General features: G+C 44.1%; 1 protein-coding gene across 8 annotated transcripts in view; it reads left to right on the top strand.

Annotated features, from left to right (window-relative positions):
* COL15A1 (collagen type XV alpha 1 chain) overlaps positions 1 to 6,181 on the top strand; it is a 102,219-nt gene extending 96,038 nt beyond the window's left edge. For all 8 annotated transcript variants that reach the window (XM_069576080.1, XM_069576078.1, XM_069576074.1 and 5 more), the window contains 3 exons: positions 2,164 to 2,349; positions 3,968 to 4,083; positions 5,083 to 6,181. In XM_069576080.1, the coding sequence (XP_069432181.1) occupies positions 2,164 to 2,349; positions 3,968 to 4,083; positions 5,083 to 5,296 (516 nt within the window). In that variant the 3' untranslated portion in view covers positions 5,297 to 6,181. The remainder of the gene's footprint in view (positions 1 to 2,163; positions 2,350 to 3,967; positions 4,084 to 5,082) is intronic.
* The last annotated feature ends 13,822 nt before the right edge of the window (positions 6,182 to 20,003 follow it).

Here is a 20,003-nt window from a genome sequence, read left to right as displayed (position 1 = left end):
CATCTGCAAAACTTGCACACAGCTTAGGGTTGCCATGGCACTGATCCTGGCCCCAATGCTACGTGATCTTACAGCTGCAGAGCCCAGTACCACCTGGCTCAATTCAGAGTCTTGGGAGAGGCAGTCCACATGGCTCAGACTCCCTCCCAGCCAAATCGAGAGCAGCCAAGAGAATGAAGTTGAATGGCCTAAGGCGACTCTTTAGCAAGTATTGTGGGGACACTCTTCAGAGCACAAGGCGTGGACTTGGCGGGCACTGGGAACACATCTCCTGTAGTGCTGCCCTCTGCCCAGCAGGAGATCCTGTGGGGCATGGTGAGTCTACAGTACCCGTAGGATACCTGAGTGGAGACCCCCAGAAGGAAGCAGCATCAGAAAGTCTGCAACCCTGCAGTGGGTCTAGTCTGGAAATGCAGACTTGGGAGTCTTCAGTAAAGCCATGGCCGTTGTGTTGGGGATGGAAGGATTCCTAAAAGAGAATCTATATGGTGAGGGGAGACTGGATTGTGAGGAGCAAAAATAAGATGCACTGACTGGAGAAGTATGAGAAGGAAACTGAGAAGCTATTTCCAGAGAGGAAAGAATGCCAAGCAAGGTAGAAGCCAACAGTGTCAGGTGCTGCCAGGAGGCCCATGGAAAGAGCTAAAAGGTGTTGTTCAAATTGAGGAAGTAGGGAAAAGCATTTTCGTAGCATGGAGGGACGCCAACAGGATTCTAGGTGGTGGTAGAGTAGGTGGGGGGTGAGGAAACAGAGAAGCAAGTATAGGTAAACCTTCAAAAAGCTTAGCTATGCGGGAAGAAAGGACAGTAGCTACAAAAAGGTTTGAAATAGTGTATTATAAATTCTGAAGTAATACATATCCATTTTAGAAAGTCTAGACAATGAACAAATAGAATGGAGAAGAAAATAATCACTTATAATTTTACCAAACTATAACTATCCACAAAATAACTATTTTAGCATTTGATTGTTGAAATGTCATTGTCTTCATAAAAATGATAGCTATTCATTCTAGAAATGTTCCAGCAGTTAAAGATACAGCAACATGAGAACACAAAAGCCCCCAATCCCACCATTCAGAAGCAGCCATGGTTCCAGACCTTTTTCTGCATCTCCTTAAAGAGGAAGAAGTGGTCGTGATGGGGTCAGAGGTGTGGCAGGGAAGCCCCCTCTCTCCACTGCCCCTTTCCTAGGTGTCCCCTAGGAAAGCTCTTTCCATCAAGGCCTCTTGTGACTGCCCTTGGGTGTAGTCCCCAGAGGCACAGTGGCTGGAGGGTGATGAGACCGTAGGGCCTTTTCCCTCACGTGCCACAGTGTTCAGACATGTAAGAAGAGGAAGATGGGTTTAAGATCTTTTTCTTTCCTGGAGACTTGGGCCCACGTCCTACACCAGCTCTGTGCTTCCCCAGCTCTATGCTAATGAGATTAAAGTTACTTCGGACATGAGGTTGAGGAGGGTGATGACTGCTCCTTGATTATGAAATGTAATTCAGAGGCTACAGCAGAAAGGGCTGGGAAAGAAGGCTGGGTTTGGGGAGAGAAAGTGTGGGGGAAGAAGATTATGGAATGGCTTTTATTTGGGCTACTGACCAAGAGTCTGGAATGTGAGGCTAGAATTATTGTATGATCCCTGGTTTCTAAGAGTCTATCCCAATAGTCTTCATAATAAATGTCACAACCTTCTCCTTCCAAGGCCTTTTTCCTCTGGTCCCCCAGACCTATGCAGGAGGTGGAAGAAAGGGCAGGAGGCAGATAGTTTGATGCACCTCTGAGATCTAGGACCAAAGCCAGCTTAAAAACCTCCTAGAAACTCAATGAAGGGCAGACCCAGAAGTCTCCAACAGATGGCCTGCCTGCAGGCTGAATTCAGATCTCTGAAGTGCTTTAGTTTGTTTTTCTCGTACATTTCATAAGAAATGTCTACTAGTTAGAGCAGTTTGGATTACTGAGCCAGACTGCTTTGGGAGACCTGGGCTCACCTTCACTGGAGATGGTCACACCTGGGCTGGGAATCCAGTGTCAGACAGAGGTGGAATATGGTGACCTCTAGCGTGCCTTCCAATGTAGCAAGTCAGGGATCTTCTTAGGAACGTGTGATGGTTATGGGAGTTGGAGTTTGCTATCAGTTCTCCAACTGCACTCTTTTCTCTCACTTTTTGCAGCTACACTTGGTTGCTCTGAACACGCCATTTTCTGGGGACATTCGAGCTGATTTCCAGTGCTTCCAGCAGGCCAGGGCTGCAGGACTGTTGTCCACCTACCGAGCATTCTTATCCTCCCATTTGCAAGATCTCTCCACAGTTGTAAGGAAAGCAGAGAGATATAGCCTTCCAATAGTGAACCTCAAGGTAAAACTAAATATGGTTTCTGTTACCACCTGGATGTACTGTTCTCCACAGGGACCAAAGGCAGTTGCCACTCCTAACACCTTCAGAAGTGTGCTATTTTGAAGCCCTGGTTAGTTGTGTGATTTTGGGTGGGTTACCTTCCCTCTCTGGGCCTCAGTTCCCTTATATTTACAATAGCCCTTCCTGCTTAGATGGTTTGTGATCCTTGGAGCAAACAGGAGGGATAGTAATAACCTCTTCCATTCATATAGCTTTTCTGTTTGTTTATAAAGCACTTCATATCTGTTCTAATAGATACTTCCAATAAAAATGGGAGTTATTCTTTTCTCAGTTTGTTAGGAAACCGAGGCTTACAGAAGAAACAGTTCACTCAAAGTAACTGTAAACTGGAATTGGTTTCCTTGATCCCCATGTCCAGGGCTCTTGTTTCCACCCAAGGGTGCTTTCTGTAGAGAACTGCCTGAGTGGCATCAGAACCACTCTGTCTTGCACCCTGGTTTGCTACCCTCAGGTATTTCTGTGCCCTTGTTCACTGGCAAGGCAGGGCCTCACTGCATCCTTCAATTACACAATGGAAATAGCCTACTCCTTTAAGGCTACAGAAGAGCAGCTCATTGCTGCTCACACATATCCTGGGTCCTGATTCCTAACCAGATCTTAAAGGTTCTTTGAGACCCTTTGGTCCCTGTGATCCCTGTACTCCAACCTGGAGGCTTGAGCCTGGCAAGTTCATCTTGACCCCACACACAGCACTTCCTATCCCCTCTTCCAAGGGTCTGTTCTACCATTTCACCCACTCAGATTGTTTGTATTCTTAGAATATGAATAACTAAAAGAAAAGGAGTAAGAGATTCATCTCCACATCATCCACTTGTACTGTGCTTAGTCACTTAGTCATGTCCAACTCTTTGTGACCCCATGGACCGTAGCCTGGCAGGCTCCTCTGTCCATGGGGATTCTGTAAGCAAGAATACTAGAGTGGGTTGCCATGCCCAACCCAGAGACTGAACCCAGGTCTCCCACATTGCAGGCAGATTCTTTACTATCTAAGACACCAAGGAAACCTCACCCATTTGTATATTAGCACACATTTGAAGCTCAGTATATAATTATAAAGGCTTCTTTGGTAGTTCAGATTGTAAAGTATCTTCCTGTGATGTAGGAGACCTAGGGTTTGATCCCCTAGTCAGGAAGATCCCTGGAGAAGGGAATGGCGACCCACTTCAGTATTCTTGCCTGGAGAAGTCCATGAACTGACTGTGGGGTCGCAAAGAATCGGACACAACTGAGTGACTAACATATAATTATATGTTATATGTCACTTTCATATAATTACACAATGTTTAAAATAACAATAATAAAATAAAGACCTAAAACACACTTTTGATGGGGAAGAGACATTATGCACATATAGTAAAAGAAATTACCTCAAGAAATAAGATCATAAAGCTGAAAGGGTTCCAAGGATAGATTATAAAATCAAACCAAAGTATTTCCCAAGTTCTCACTCTGTCCAGGATATAGGATTAGAGTTGGGGGCTTCTGAGCTTTGAGGAATGGATAAATACTTGCAAGCTGTTTGTATAATGATTCTAATATAGCATTTTTGTCTCCATAGGGCCAAGTACTTTTTAATAATTGGGACTCAATTTTTTCTGGCCATGGAGGTCAGTTCAATACACACGTTCCAATATATTCCTTTGATGGCCGAGATGTAATGACAGATCCTTCCTGGTAAGTAGAGGTTGAAGCCTTTGAAGTTTATCATATGATAGACAGCTTTAGGAAACAGTCTAACAATGGGATGCCCTTATCAGCTACTCCTCTGAGATGTTGCCAGGATAAAACCCCAGTGAGGCAGCCAGAGGTCTTGGAGAGAGCCTGGCCTTGAAGTTAGGAGACCTAGGTCCAGTAACTTTATATGGGACCTTGGGTAAGGCACTTCCACTATTTGAGCTTCAGTTGCCTCACTTGTCAAATGGGCAGAATAATCATATCCATACCATAATAATGCTGTGAGAATAAAAAGGTAAGTGTGAGAATATCTAGTATACAGTAGGTACTTAATTAGTGGTAAGTAATGCTATTGTTGGTGATTCTTTAACCCTTTCCTGTGAGTTGCATTCTAATTCTTTGAAAATTATGTATGCTTTTAAGAATACAACAACTCAGTAAATCTTTCCTCATTGTCTACTGTATGCCAGGCCTGATGTCAGGCCTGGAAGGCACAGTAATAAACCTACACAGCTCGTCCCTTTTCAAAGCTTATAGTCTGTGGGAAGACAGACACAGACTAGCTACCATTCTAGACATAATATTGTCATCAGAAAATGAAACAGTTAAGATGGTAGGAGCACAGAGGAAATAGTCAACATTCCTTAGCAGTGAGAAGGAAGGCTTCCTGTAAGATGGGGCATTTAATGGACTTTGAAAGATGACAAGGAATCACTGAAAATGGAAGTGAGGCCATTCCAGACTAAGGGGACTCATCACAGTTTCAAATTCACAAAAGTAGAGAGTATGATTTCGGAGCATGTAGAAACTGGATATGGTTGGAATGTAGTGTGTTCAGAAAGTTGGAAACAGTGGCAAAGACAGAGAAGTGATATGCGGTCAGACCCTGGAGAGTTCAGGAGTTTGACTTAACTCACTAGACTTAGGCTGATTTCCTCACCAAGATATGCCACAAAGAAGGGTCATTTCAAAAAGTAACACAACAAACTTCCTTCGTAGGCCCCAGAAGGTCGTTTGGCACGGCTCCAGCACCCACGGAGTCCGTCTTGTGGATCAGTACTGTGAAGCGTGGAGAACCGCAGACATGGCAGTCATGGGCTTGGCCTCCCCGCTGAACACGGGGAAGATTCTGGACCAGAAAGCATACAGCTGTGCTAACAGGCTAATTGTGCTGTGCATCGAAAACAGTTTCATGACAGATGCGAGGAAGTAACAACCTTCCCATGCTTCTTAAGAGGTTTCCAGTTTTTTTATGTGAAGAGTTGACACTGAAATCTAAAATGTTTAAGTGTTGTAAATATTAGTTTTTAATTACACATTCGTCACAACAGCAACCAAAGAAAACATACCTCAATACACTCAAAACTGAAGACATAAAGGACTCAGATCAAAGACAAAATCTGATCCATCTATTGGTGCTAGATTCTGCAGGAAACCCCGTGCAGTGTAAACATATCCCAACACGGTTAAGAGCAAGTTAAAAAAAGAGCAGGTTAAAAACAAAGGCTTTGGCATTCTGCCCACTGCATCCTTCAGAAAGTGATTTCCTCCTTTTAACCATTGTTGAGTATAAGATGTCCTTCGTGTTTTCTTACCAAGTCAGTGTTAGAAATGTTACCCCTTTCTAAGTTATGTGCAGACCAAACACTTTGTTCTTTAATATACATCCATTGTTTGCAACTGCTGTTTATATAGACAGAACTGCTCAAAATGATCCTATTTGTATTTTCTGATATTACCAGACTTTAATGTTTTCTTCCTAAAATATTATTGCCATCATACGTAAGGAGTTTTATATTTTTACACAATCATATTTCAGTATGGCATCTGTTTATATGAATGACTTGCTGGAAAAGTTTAAGTTCCCAATGATCCAAAACTAGAGAAGAAATACCACATAATCACTTCCTTTCCCTTGGTGGCCCTTTTCCCCACTCCTACCCTGATTTTATGACTTCCATTTGGCAATTCTTGAATTATAACTCCCTTTGAACAGGTTCATGAGGATAAATTTTCTAGACACATTTATCTTCATGCTGTACACTTTGGTTCTTTTTTTTCCATGTAATAAGTGAACATAAAAACGTCTTTTCCAGGCGCTTTCTTCTGTTTGACTTTTTCCCTTTGGTTCCTTTATTCCTCATCACTGATGTGGAAGCAGCCCTCCGGCAGGATTGCTAACCCTGTCACTGCCACTTGTGTGTCCCCTCAGGAGATGATCAGAAAACAGGAAGATTTTCCCATCATCCTCTTCTATGTGTTGTCTTCCACTTGGCGAGGGCAGCATGGGGCATGCAGAAGAGTCCCAGTTTGACAAACAGGATCAATTATATCTCAACACATGATTTGGGCAGATCTGCCTTTTTCTCTCCAGGAGGTTGAGATCAAATAAGTAATATCAGCTCTCAGCTCCTAAATATCAGACTTAACATAAGTCCCATTTATCTTTCCCAATAACCTGCAAGGTAAGTATTTTTATCTCTGCTTTACAAATGAAAACAAAATTAAAAAGTTGAGGCTCAGGAAGTCACTTATTCCAGGTCACAAGGCTGCTGAGTGGTGGGGCTGGTTTCACACCCAGGGTCCATCTCACTCCAGTGCCCAGGATCATTTCAAGGAGCAACTGCACAAGGCTGCCTTTTCACTCCCTCTCAGATCCTAGACTGTGACTCTCTGGCTCTTGGCTTGATGCTGCAGGAGAAACAGAATCGCCAGGCAAGTAGCATGCCAGGATATTTCCTGCCATTCAGCCAGGCTGGTCCAGAAACTCAGCAAAGTGAATCCACCCTAATGGTCCTTGAGGGAGGAAGGAAGTGGGGGACCAAAAAAAGAAAAAAAAGCAGACAGCCCAGGACCTCCTCTTAGGGGCTTCCTACATGGAAGAGTGGTGGGAATCTGAGTCATGGGCTGAAGACATATATAGGTTGGAAAGACCCAGAGGTGGACTGTTGAGGACTCACACACCCACCCAGTGACTAGGGCGGGTGGTGGGGTACCTGGCGTGCATTGAGGGAGGAGGGGAGTGGGAGGTGCTGACGTCATGAAGTGAAAGTGCTGTCCCATCCATTTTAGCCAGAGCCCACCAAGGTCCTGGGCCACAGAAGGGACAGGGTGGGCTCAGGGTGGTTGACATTCATGCCCTGGCTCCTCAGTCCTCTTTGTGTACTGAAGGAGGATATGACCAGCTGTCCTCCCAGCAGAGGCCTTGAATGAACCCCAGCCCTGGTTAGACTCAAAATGACAGTTGAAAGCCTGGGTCTAGCATTCAAGGCCCTTCACTGAACATCAGGTCTCCTGGCATTTGCCAAAGGCCACCAGCCTGAGACCCTCATGATTACTTATGTGAGCCATACAGACCCCTGTGTGGGGCTGCTGTCCGTACCCTGCCTCATCCTGGGAAAGCCTTAGCTGCTATCGGCCTAACCTGGCCCTCTAGCCAACAACCAGTGCAGATTCTGCTTCCTCTGTGACATCCCCTGCTTCTCTGAACCTGCCAACCTTTTATCATGCTTCCTCCTCTGAACACCTGGCGTTTTTAACACCTGGATCTTGTCACACAAGTAAAATGCAAAGATTGAAAGGTCTCCAGCCTTTAATTTACCCCTGAGTGTCCTTCAAGTCTGGGGAGCAGGATAGCATTCTCTGGCATAATATGGCATGGAAGATACTCCTCAGTTGTTGGACTTTACAGTGTGAGAGGTCTTGGGGTACTTGCTCTGAGCCCATATTGTGGACTCTCAAGGTCTGAAGCCGACAGCCTCCACAGTCCCCTGTCCAGAAGCAGAAGGACAGAAACAGCTGTCCCATATCCACCCACATCAGGTCCCATGGGGAGGCAGACTCGGGAGGGCACATAGCAGACGAGAGACTGGCAAGGAATGGGAGGCATTGGATTCAGAGCGCGGAGGGGGACGTACAGGGCGAGCTCTGGGCCAACCCGAACGTGGCCACACGGCGGTGCCTGCAGAAAAACTGAGGGAATGAGGAGGACGGATCGTAAGAGTCACACTCAAATTCCTGTACCCTTGCACTTAGATGGCTCGGACTGTGTTGCTTGAACTTGTAGGGAGGGCAAGTAGGAGACAGCATGGACCCCAGGAAGTGTCAGCAGTCCAGTACAGCTGAATATTGATCAGTGAAGGAAATACAAGTCAAATGCATAAGCCAAAAAATGAACAACTAACAAAAAGGAATGTATTGGCTTGTGAAACCAGGAAGGACAGGGAATCCAAGGGACTTGAGCAACATAGTCACTTCGTCTGTTTTGTCTTCTGTGTGTGTCTGTCTGTTGTGCTTTTGCTTTTCTCTGTATGTGGCTTCCTTCTCATGGTGAGAACAAGATTCCCTCATGTGGCAGGGATTGCTCCCAGCTCAGGGCTTACGTTATCCCAGCACGCCAGGGAGTGGCCTCAGAGGAAAGAGAAGACTCTCTCTCCTGTCTGGAATTACATTAGTTCCCAGAAAGAATTCTGTTTACTCCCACTCATGTTGCGTGCCTATGATTGCGAATGGCAGCTCCACCCAAGATGAGCTGTGCAGAAAAAACTATTTCTCCACCCAAAATGTGGAGGGGGTTTGCAGTTACCAGAAGACAGGGCTCAGAAGGTTAAGAAGACCAAAGAGAGAGAGAGACAGATCCCAACACCCAACAACAGGAAAGAGCTGAGGGTGGGGGATGTGGTGGTAAATGGCACACTGACCTTGAATTCTGGGGTGTGGTGTGTGGACTTCATCCTGCTACTGATAGAGCACCTTTGGAAGACTTCAGAAGCTGAGATTTGAGATCAGTTTTATGTTTGAGAAAGATCAAACAGGCCTTTGGTTTGTTCATTTGTCCATCCAGAGATATTTTTCAGTAATGCTTTTTTACCCAGAACCATGTTTAAATTTGGAGATGCTAAGGTAAATTTGGCTTCCCCAGTAGTTCAAATAGTAAAGAATCTGGTTGCAATGTGGGAGACCTGGATTCGATCCCTGGGTCACGAAGATCCCTTGGAAAAGGGCATGGCAACCCACTCGAGTATTCTTCCCTGGAGAATCCCATGGACAGAGGAGCCTGGTGGGCTACGGTCCATGGGGTTGCAAATAGCTGGACATGACTGAGTGACTAACTCACTTTCAAGATAAATGGTGCCCCCTCTTTTCAAATCCACCAAGCCCATTCTGCCACAGATTGTTTCAAATCCCATGTGTATCTTCTCTTCCTCCAAATCCTCAAAGACCTTGCCAAGTGTATGTGTGCAATTCTTGCCTAACCCATCGATGGAGGAGTACCTCTCTGGTTATTCCTTGAGCTTCTGAGTCACCAAGACACCACTGAACCTCCTCAGAGCTCTTTGATCTCCACTGGCTGATTTCCCCCTTTACTTTCCATCTGTACTCTAACTTACAGGGCAGTTGAATGTAGACAGGCCTTTGTCTGGGTTTGAATTTGGGCCCTGCTACCTACCAGCCATGTAATCATAGGCAAGTTACTGAAAATCCTACCCTACACTCAACACTTCCCTGCAGCTCAGTTTCTTCATCCGTAACATAGAGGTAGTAAATGAAACAACTCTCCATTGAGTTAAGTTGTTGGAAGCTCTAGGAATGAGGTTATGACCCTGAGTAAGACTCCAGTAAGTGCTGACTGTCCTTATGACCTGCCGCAGATGTCTCTCAAGATGAGCTGGGGGCCCTTTCTCTAGACTTGCAGGGTGGCATCTTCCAATCTGGTTTCTCTGCCTTCAAGCCCAGGGCTCTGACTCAACGTGTATACACTAGGTATACAGCTGTTACCTGTTGATGAATATCCACTGTCCCCAGCTCCTGGGTGTCCTGGCTCCCCTGCCCCTCTGCTCATTCTCCCCCTAATTCTACAACTAAAATGCTATCATCTGTCCCAGTAGGGGCTCCACGGTTCCGCTCTGGCACTGGGGCTGGATTCCTTCGGATTGACAGGAGCATGTGCCATAATGACTGTGAGATAATCTGATTATTCCCCTGCCTAAGCCTGCCCAGCACCCTTAGTTCCAAGCAGGACCCAGAATGCCCTGTTACCTGATATGTTCAAGAGGAGATGCCCCACCCCTTCCTCCAGACTTGCTCCTTCTCCCCTGGTCCTTCTCTCACGGAATGGTGCCACCAGCCAACCAGTAGCCTAAGTCGTTTGCTTATTCACCAATCAGGATATTTGCTGAGTGCTTTCTTAGTAATAACAGCAACAATAATATTACAACATAAAGTAGGTGCAGGGAAGTTCACCAAAGTATGGCTTGTTCCATGATGGCTACTGCTTCTAAATGTCAAAGTATTTTTAAAAAGATATCTCTGGAGAGTCTTGCTTTGCTGCACATGTTGGTCCTCCTTTGAGATAAAGAGCTTGCTTTTGCTTCTGTAGGACTGCATCTCCCATCATGCTGATCTCCTGGCCCACAGCTTCTCCCTTCCAGCTCATTCTCTACACCAGGAGAGACATCTTTCTCAAAAACCTGCCACACTGTCAGTGTTTGGAATTGGCATCCGTCTTAGATGAGGATTCATTTGCCAGTAGTTTATGTGAGAGGTGAGCCCAGGACACCAGATAGGGGAATGTGGGTGTGAGACAGGGAAAGGAAGGCAGGCTTTGAAGGGGGCATCTAGTCTCTGCTGGGAGTGACCAGATAATCCTCTCCTTTTAGGAACTCTAGGATTCAGTGTAGAACAGGCACCTCAGAGTTTCCCACCTAAGGGACAGGAGCTGCGGTATTTATACACCAACCCACAGCAGTCATTGAAAGGCAGAGTGCGTCCCCTTCCAGTACATCTGACCTGCTAAGCTCAGTCAGGTGGGCTCTGACTGCCAGAGAAACCTCTCAGGCAAAGAGATACAAATGCTGGCAATCAGCGGCCTGTGGGCCGGCACCACAGAGCCTGTTTCATCAGGCTCATTTAATGGGAAGCCGTGCAGCTTTTATTTCACAATAATAATTTGAGCTTACAATAACTTTCCCAGATCTCACTGAAATGATAAAAATAATAAAAATAAGAGGAGGTAAAAAGCTCTGAAATACCACTGTTGCAAAGGAAGAATAACATCGTCCAGGCAGAAGCCTCGAGAACTTCCTGGGAGAAGTGAGCCTTGTGTGACTGGGTATCTTACAACCACAGCAAAGGCAAGGCCTGCCTGTGAGTCCGTCCTGGGATGCTGGTTTGCACAGCACTGTGCCAGCCAGGGCTGGAGGCAAAGATACTCTGGGACCTGTGAAAGGAAGCTCATGGTGACCTGGGCGGTTGCTGCCAACACTGAGAAGAGCTATCCATCCTTTTCAATACAGGCTTTCATACTTAAAAATAGCAACATATATTTGATTTGACAAGTCTCCAGTCATCAAGATTAAGCAGTCTCGAAAAGGGAACCAGCAGATCATTCAGAGCCAATGGCTTTTATTAAAAAGAATTTTTACAGAAAACTGGAGCAAATGTTTGAAAAATTCAAATTTGCTTTTCAGTGAAATGTCAGAGGATAAAAGAAGCATAAGATAGGATACTAGGAGAACACGAAACAGTCCTTGAAAATAAAGTACATGATTGTATGAGCCCAAAATAAGACAGGACTGCAATATATATACCATTGAAAAGCGATTTAGTGAATTATCAGTAAACTTGTAAGAATTAATACAGTCCTCTCAAAACACATATAGGAAGATAAATCCATGAGATAAAAATAGAGAGAGTGATAGATATAACATCCCAATGTTCATATAGCAGGAGTCATAGAATAAGAGAGAATGGATAGAAGTAAAATATTAGTTAACAAAATAATGAAAGGAGATTTCCTGAGCTGAAAGAGTTTTAGTTACGGATTGAAGAGATTCACTAGTCCTGAGAAAAGTTGTTGCAAAAAATTCACCCAAGGGCATATCTGGTAAAACTTCAGAATTCCATGGTTAGTATAAAAATCCTATAAACTTTCATCCAGGAAGAGATTCAGACTGGCACTGGAGTTCTCGTTTGTGATATTACTGGTGGCTCACACAGAAAACAGTGGAACAATGTATAAATAATCCTTTTGATTAAGAACTGTGGCATTAAAATTTTACACCCAAACTGAGAACAAAAGAGAGATACTTCTAGAAATGTCAAGACTTGAAAATATAACACCCAGGTACCATCCTGAGAAACAAACTTAGTAGAACAATTATAACCCCATAAAAATAAACAGAGAATTAAGATCTCACAAAGTAGAGGGCACTGTAATGCAGTAGAAATCTAAAGAGAAACAGTAATATTTAGCTTTCCCTAATCAGTGTTTCCCAAGTTGTAATATGTATACCACACCTAGATTGATTTTTCCTTTAATTGTTATATACTTATTTTCACATGTGATCGAAATATACAGGGAGCACCAAATCAAAAATTTCACATTTATTTTTAATTTAATATGAAGTGTTTAGTGGGTAGTTAAGTTTCTAAAAGTTTGTTGATTTAGGACTTTCCTGGTGGTCCAGTGGTTGAGACTTCTTGTTTCCAATGCAGGTGCAGGTATGATCCCCGGAAAGGATCATATAGGATCACTAGGATCCTGTAGGTCATGAAGCACAGTCAAAAAATTTTTTAAAGTATGCTGGCTTAAATAAAAAATATTAAGTAATTAACAGTACAAATGGTATATTGTTAAGATAGTAGGAAAATGAGCAAGTTTGAAGAAAGGCTGGACTAAACAATTGTTGATATTGTGGTTTTAAAATATGTTCCAGACTTACCAGTTTGTGATGACAGAAGAGGTTCAAGTTTCTTTTAAAACCCAAATTATAAGTCTGATGTCCTCGGTGGGAAACTAACACAAAGTCCAGTCCTCTTCTTCTCCAAATACCCGTCAATAACTCTACCTTCCAATAATCCACACGTGCTTATATTTTCCCCTGCAATCAGGTCTACTCATTTTTACCTGTGGGTACCTGCAGGGAGAGAAGAACGCAGGGATGTCCCTGGTGCCAAACTCACTTCCCTGGTGTCAGTGCGCCATCCGCAGTTAGTGGGGACCTCATGATGCTGAGAACTGTGCTGATGCCACTTGATGCAGGTGATTCGGGGAGCAGAAGAGAGACAATGGGGAGAGTGAGACAGAGAAGGGGGAAAAGTCCATCTAAGGATGCATATCATCACGGTCACTACTGTCAGCAAAGGGAGTTCAGTTCCACCAGCACTTCTAAGAAGTGTACAGAGTAGCTCTTCAAATTATCCATCTGCTGGACAGGAGGCTGGATCCTTTGTCCACTGGCTGCCATTCTGTATTGGTCAAGCATTGCCCATAGGGTATCGCTTCTAAGCTGAGTTTATAAGCCAGCCCAGAAAGTTCCCCGGCATTGAGAGAAGGCCCTAGCACAATATGGAGCAGACAAGTGATGTGAGGCAGAACACCAGCAGCAGAAGGTGAATGGGAACTACCCACTACAGCTAAGGCTGAAATCGAACCCGGTCTGGAGGGGCTGCTCAAGGTGCAAACACAGAGGTGTCTACTACAATCCCTTCAGCAGGTCAGCTCCCCTCCTCCTTAGAGTCAGTTTCAAATCAGGGCCCCAGTATCCACACTGTTCTATAAAATATAGACATAATCAATCACGTGCTATGAAAACATAACGATCAAAACTAATGCAAGAATACATAGAAAAGCTGAATATTCTAACCACAAATGAAATGTAAAACCTTATAAAAAATCTCACCTCCCCATATCCTGCATTCTTAGTTTTATGGCCAGGATAGGCATGATTCCCCAAAGAAAGGGGGATGCTACAGAAGAGAAAGGAAAAGTGAATTGGCAAATGAGAAAATAAAAGGTGCTTATTACATTCGGCCTCTTGGGTTTCTCTCTTTCTCCCATATCTACAATACAGTTAACTCACACACAATAAACATGTACTCAGCTCCCCCCTTGAGATTTGACGACCAAAGTGACATTCAGCTGTCACACCCAGCTGTTGCAAGTTGAGGGTCTCTGGATATGTACAGTCCATTCCACCAGGTCATTATGCTAGTCATTCGATTACTACATATTTATTGAGCAAATTGGGATATTGTTGTTGCTGTTGTTTAGTCGCTAAGTTGTGTCTGACTCTTTTGCAACCCCTGGCTGTAGCCTGCCAGGCTCCTCTATCCTTGGGATTTCCCAGGCAAGAATACTGGAGTGGGTTTCCATTTTCTTCTACAGGGGATCTTCCCGACCCAGGGATTGAACCCATGTCTTCTGTATTCACAGGTGGCTTCTTTGCCACTGTGCCACCTGGGAAACCCAAACTGGGGGTATAGAGGAAGAGTAATTGCCCTCAAAGATCTTATATTCCAGTGTGAGGGGAAATAGATCATAAGCATGCAAACAAATAAACAGATAAGATTAAGTCAGGTACTGATAACTGCTAAAAGTAGGCCAATTAATGAGGTGTGATTGGAGGTGGGGAGGATGCTGAGATACCCTTCTGGAGATGGCATTTAAGATGAGATGTTAGCAACTGGTGTATTGAGATATCTTGATTAAGGTGAAAACATGGAACTATTAGACTACAGACCCTCATGAACCTCTGGGGAAGTATATGAGGTAAGGTCCAACCAAAAAACCAAAAGCATTCTTAATATTTGAAACAGACAATTAGTCACACAAGTTCTGGGAAAGCCGAGAAACTGAACAGGACACAGTAAGACTATGCAGATATTACCAAAAGTGGGGCAAATGAAGGAGGATGTGTTACCAGAGCTTAGAGATGAATACCAAACAGCAAAAGCTGGACCGCATTGGGCCTGGAGTCAAAAAGGAAGAAGAGCCCACAGCCGGAAACTGCAGTAGACGCACATAAGGTGGAAGAAAAATGCCTTGATTCATTCCTTCCTCCTGCTTTCCAATCCCTCACCTATCAAAGGTAGTCATCTGAGCCAACAGCTTGGGCAGCATGGCCAGCCAGGATCAGGTCCCCACCCCCAAAACGGGGCAGAATTGGGAAAGAGAAATACACCTCAAGGGCAAACAAGTCCAGACAGACACAGGAAAATTCCACAACTTCCTAGTTATTAAAAGTTACTTCACTATTTCAGTTGCAAACTATTACAATCTCTTCTCCCTTTTCCCCTGCCCTCACACTGAGCATTCTTGAGCTAAGTTTCTGCCTTCTAGGGATGAAGATGGGGAGGAATGTGATTAGGGTCTAAGGTATCTTCTCCTCTTCCTTCATCAAGGCTCAGCCCTTCAGGTGTGTTTGCCATGGAAGGAAGGAGAGGAAATAGGACAAGAGTTTCTTTACTCACCTGGCCAGGGCTGTGGTCCTTTCGAGGCTGGATGTTCCTACTTGTCTGGCTTACAGGGACCACTAGACACCCTCTGCAGCAGGCAGTCAAATGCTGGTGAATCCTCTGGAGGACCTTCCTATAGGAGATAGGACCAACTGCCTTCTGTGATGTCCCCTTAGCCCAACTGGGAATCCCACCAGGACAACAACAGAACATATACATAGCTCCACATCTGCCCCAATTCCCACCTTGAAGCAAAATCAATCTTCTTCCTGACTCAGCTAAGCCCGAGGGCAAAGTAGAAAATGATAACCAACTTTGGAGCAGTGCATCGATTTTCCCTTCTCTCAGGGGCACCCCCCATGACTGAATCTTTGAAGCTGCCCCAATCTTTGGCTTGGGAGAGAATTACTTCTCAATACAAACACTGCATTCCCCATAAGGCAGAGGGTGCTGACTTTAACTCCCCTCTTTCTCTCCTTCCCTGTCATCTCAGCGAAGATTAGAAAGGAGGGATGGTGGGGAGGAACTGTTTGACACCTTCCTGTGTGTCCCAGGGAAGGAACCTGGCAGGGCTGCTGTCTCAAGATAGAGCCATGCTCTGGTCCTCATCTCTGGGCTTTAGCTGGAATTACTGAATAATGGGAAAAGTTCCAGTGAGTATCCTGTTACCTTTGAATGATGGAAGGGAGGCAAGCTTGCCGAGACCTAAGGGTAGAGTGTCTCAGGAACGAACAGCAAATTTCCTAAAGGTCTTGAGATGCAAGCTCACTTAGTGTGTCTAAGGGACAGAAAGAAGCTGGAAGGCCCTGGAGGGGCAGTAAATGGGAGAGAAGACACGGCAAGCCAAGGAGGCCAGGGGAGGCAGCTGCAGATCACCTTGGCTTTTGTAGATGAATGTATACGGTATGGATTTTATGTCTGGTTGCTCTGAGAAGGTCCTGGAGGCCTTCAAGACAGAGAGGGACATGAACCAGTTTTTACTTTTATTTTTTGAGGCAGTAATATCATCAAACCTTTTTTTATGATCAGAAAATACAAAACTGGCGTTGACTCTTTAAATACATAAACAGAGTCCTCACAAACACATACCTCCTACAGCTAGTGCTCATTTTATTGTGGAGAAAGATACGACTATCTAGATTTTTGCTGTGAACAAATCTATTAGGTTTAAAAGTATATGAACTGATTTTTGTTTGGAAAGACCACCATGATTTATGTATGCTGAATGGAGTCTGGAAGCAAATGGACCAGTTAATGAACTGTTGCCATAGTTTAGCTGATTGGTAATGATGTCCTGGGTTAGGGCTAAAGCACTGGAGAGGGTGAGAAGTGGGCAGATTTGGGGTGGATTTAGGTGGAGTTTTGCTGAAAGGTCTGTTATGAGAGAATGATTCCTGGGATTTGAGCCTGGCTGGGTGCCTGGTTGGTGATACTATTCCTGGTCTGGGAAGGAAGATACGGGCATGCGATTTGGTTTTGGTTGTTTGTTTTCTTCATTATAATATCCTCATGGTCCAGAAGAATATCTGTCACTAGTAAGTGCTCAGTCAATATGTGTTGAATAATTGAAAAAGCAATAGTTTGATCAGGTTCTAGTTGGGAAGCCAAATGGCCACACTTATGCTCTTGCCACCTGTAATTAAATGGTACAGTGAATCATTCCATATATTTTGCAAAATTCTATTTAAAAGAGGGAAGGGGGAACAATTCCAATTAGTTGTCATTTGCCAAGGGACAGCACAGGGACAGCAAAAACTCATTTCCCTGGCAGAGGAACAGATTCCTTCTGTCCTCCCATAGGTCCTTCTTCTTGGGGGACTTGGGAGAATTTCACTGAGCAATGGCAACCTGGACCCCAGAGTGGAATAGCCTCTGCTATTCACCACAGGCCTAGAAGAGGGTCCACTTTCTGGGGACTCAGCCCCTTGGCCTGAGCTTCCTTGGAACTCCGAGTGATGACAAAGGTCCCCACAGGCCCTGGGCTCTGTTCTAGTCCATGTGGCTTTGGGATGAGATTCTCCCTCTTACCCCAGCTCCCCTAGGTTATCCCTCTTCCCAGCCACAGATTCCTGCTGTTGAAATACTTTAAGGAGAAAGATCATCAAACTCTCTGCACCCTGAGTATCTCGCTGCAAGGACAAGGGCCTCTCTTTTATCTGCCTGCTGCTCCCTTCTGTTTTCAAATAGCCCAGCTTCGACAGAAGCATACTTTTGGGTAGCACATAACCAACCCCCTCTGACACCCGAACATCCTAACATCTTTGGACCTCGACCTCTCATTTAAAAACAGTACTTGTTTTGATGTACATATATATAGTAAAATGATTACCCCTCTCTGGCCAGGGGTCAAGAATCAGTGACTGGCAGCCTCACTAAATCTACCACCTGGCTGTAGCAGGGGAGGAACAGATCTGTAAAGGAAGAAGGTGAGTGTGCTGTCCCTTAAGAAAGGAGTTGGTAGACAGGGAAAAACAGCAAATCCGTCTTACAGGAAGTCACGTTTAATCCCAGGAACGAAAGAAAGAGTACCCATTCAGACGCTGGTTTTGTTTTCTAAGTGAGACCAGAGAAATGAACTTTGTGGGCAGGAATTGTAATGAGGAAGTGAGCGCAGGGGTCTTACTCCGTGAAGAAAGATTCTGAAGGGGAAGTTGAGAGGAGGCCTGCCCTGCAGCCCGGCAGGCAGGAGGCTCTGGGAGGTGGCCGCCATTGCAGGTGATGACTCAGTGTGGTGTAGCACGTCTTCCTCAGTTCTGCTTGGTCCAGTTCTCCAAAGCCAAATAAATAGGAAGTGTGGTAGACTTGGTTCTTTTTAGCTGCAGTACACTTGGGTTTGCTTTCTTGGGCATGAATCCAGTGGAAAGCAAGTATTCTCTCTTGCCTCTTTGCTACATCAGAGAAATGGAGCAATTTTAAAGACATTTCAAAGAAACAGTTTTGTAACTTACAAAATGGAATCACAGTAACCACAAAATTGGCTGTGCTGATATGTCCCATGACTGATTCTCCTTTTCATATACATTAAAAAAATCATAAAAATTCTAAGTATTCAAAATGTACACATTTTGGGAGTTCCCTGGTGGTCCACTGGTGAGGACCCAGTGCTTTCCCTGCCGAGGCTCAGATTCAGTCCCTGATTTGGGAACTATTAAGATCCTACATGCTGCATGGTATAGCTGAACAGAAAAAAAAAAAAAAAGTACTTGTTTTGATGTACATATACATAGTAAAATGATTACTAGTCGAGCTAATTAATGTATCCATTCCTCCACATGGTTACCATTTGTGTGTGTGTGTGGTGTGAGTACCTGAGATCTATTCTCTTAGTAAGTTCCCAGTATACAAAACAATATCATAAACTGTAGTCATCCTGAGGTACATTAGATTTCTTAGAATGCATTCATTCTGTTAATTGTAACTTTGTACCCCTTGACCAACATTCTCCCACCTTCCTACCCCTGGTAACCACATTCTACTTTCTGCTTCTATGAATCTGACATTTTTAGATTCCACGTATGAGTGAGATCATACCGCATTTGTCTTGCTGTCTCTGGCTTTTCTCACCTAGCATGTCAGCTAAGTCCATCTATGCTGTACATGGCAGATCTCCTACTTTTTAAAGACTGGATTATATATGTGATTTCTTTATCCATTCATTCGTTGAAAGACACATGTTGTTTCCATATCTTGGCTATTGTGAACAATGCTGCAATGAACACAGAAATGTAGACATCTCTTCTGATGTCTGATTTCAGGTACTGATTTCATTTCCTTTGGATATATCTCCCCATAAGAGAGATTGGTAAATCATATGGTAATTCTATTTTTAATTGTTTGAGGAATCTCCATACCATTTTCCATAAAGACTAATTTACATTCCCACCAATGGCATACAAAAGTTCCATTTTTTTTACATCCTCTCCAATCCTAATTATCTCTTGTCCTTTTGATGACAGCCATTCTAACAGGTGTGAGGTCTTACTGTGGTTTTGATTTGCATTTCTCTGATGATTAGTGATGTTGAGCATCTTTTCATGTACCTGTTGGCTGTTTGTATATCTTCATTGGAAATTTTTCTATTAAGGTTCCTTGCCCATTTTGAAAACCAGATTGCTTTTGTTTTGCTATTGAGTTGTGTGAGTTCCTAATATTGTGGGTATTCCCCCCTTACCAGATATATAGTTTGCAAATATTTTCTCCTATCACATAGGTTACTTTTACATTTTGTTGACTGTTTCCTTTGCTGTGCAGAAGCTGTTTAGTTTGATGTTGTCCCACTTGTTTATTTTTGTTCTTGTTGCCTCAGCTTTTGGTTTCCTATCCCCTCAAAAAATTACTGCCAAGACCAGTGTGTCAAAACTTGTTCTGATCATATAGTTTCTATGAAACATTTAGCATGCCAGAATCAGAAGGGATCTTAGAAATCATAGCCAACCCTCTCACATTCTAGAGAAGGAAACTGAGGCCCAGAGAGGGGAACAGGGGGATTTGAAGGACCCAGTGTGTTAGAGGCAGAGTGAAGCCTAACCCTGAGGTCTTCTGAATCATTGCACAAAGATCTTTCCATTATGTCACTCAAAGATGCTTATAAGGGAGTGTCTGCTACTAATTTGCTTCTAAATGTCCTTGAAAGCAGCTGACGGGAAATTTCAGCCTGCTGCGTCGAGTGAAATTGCTAAATG

The sequence above is a fragment of the Ovis canadensis genome, chromosome 2 (assembly GCF_042477335.2).
Source record: "Ovis canadensis isolate MfBH-ARS-UI-01 breed Bighorn chromosome 2, ARS-UI_OviCan_v2, whole genome shotgun sequence".
In the NCBI taxonomy this organism is placed as follows: Eukaryota; Metazoa; Chordata; class Mammalia; order Artiodactyla; family Bovidae; genus Ovis; species Ovis canadensis.
Note: the sequence above shows the minus strand (reverse complement) of the source record. Positions and strands in the feature narration are given on the sequence as shown.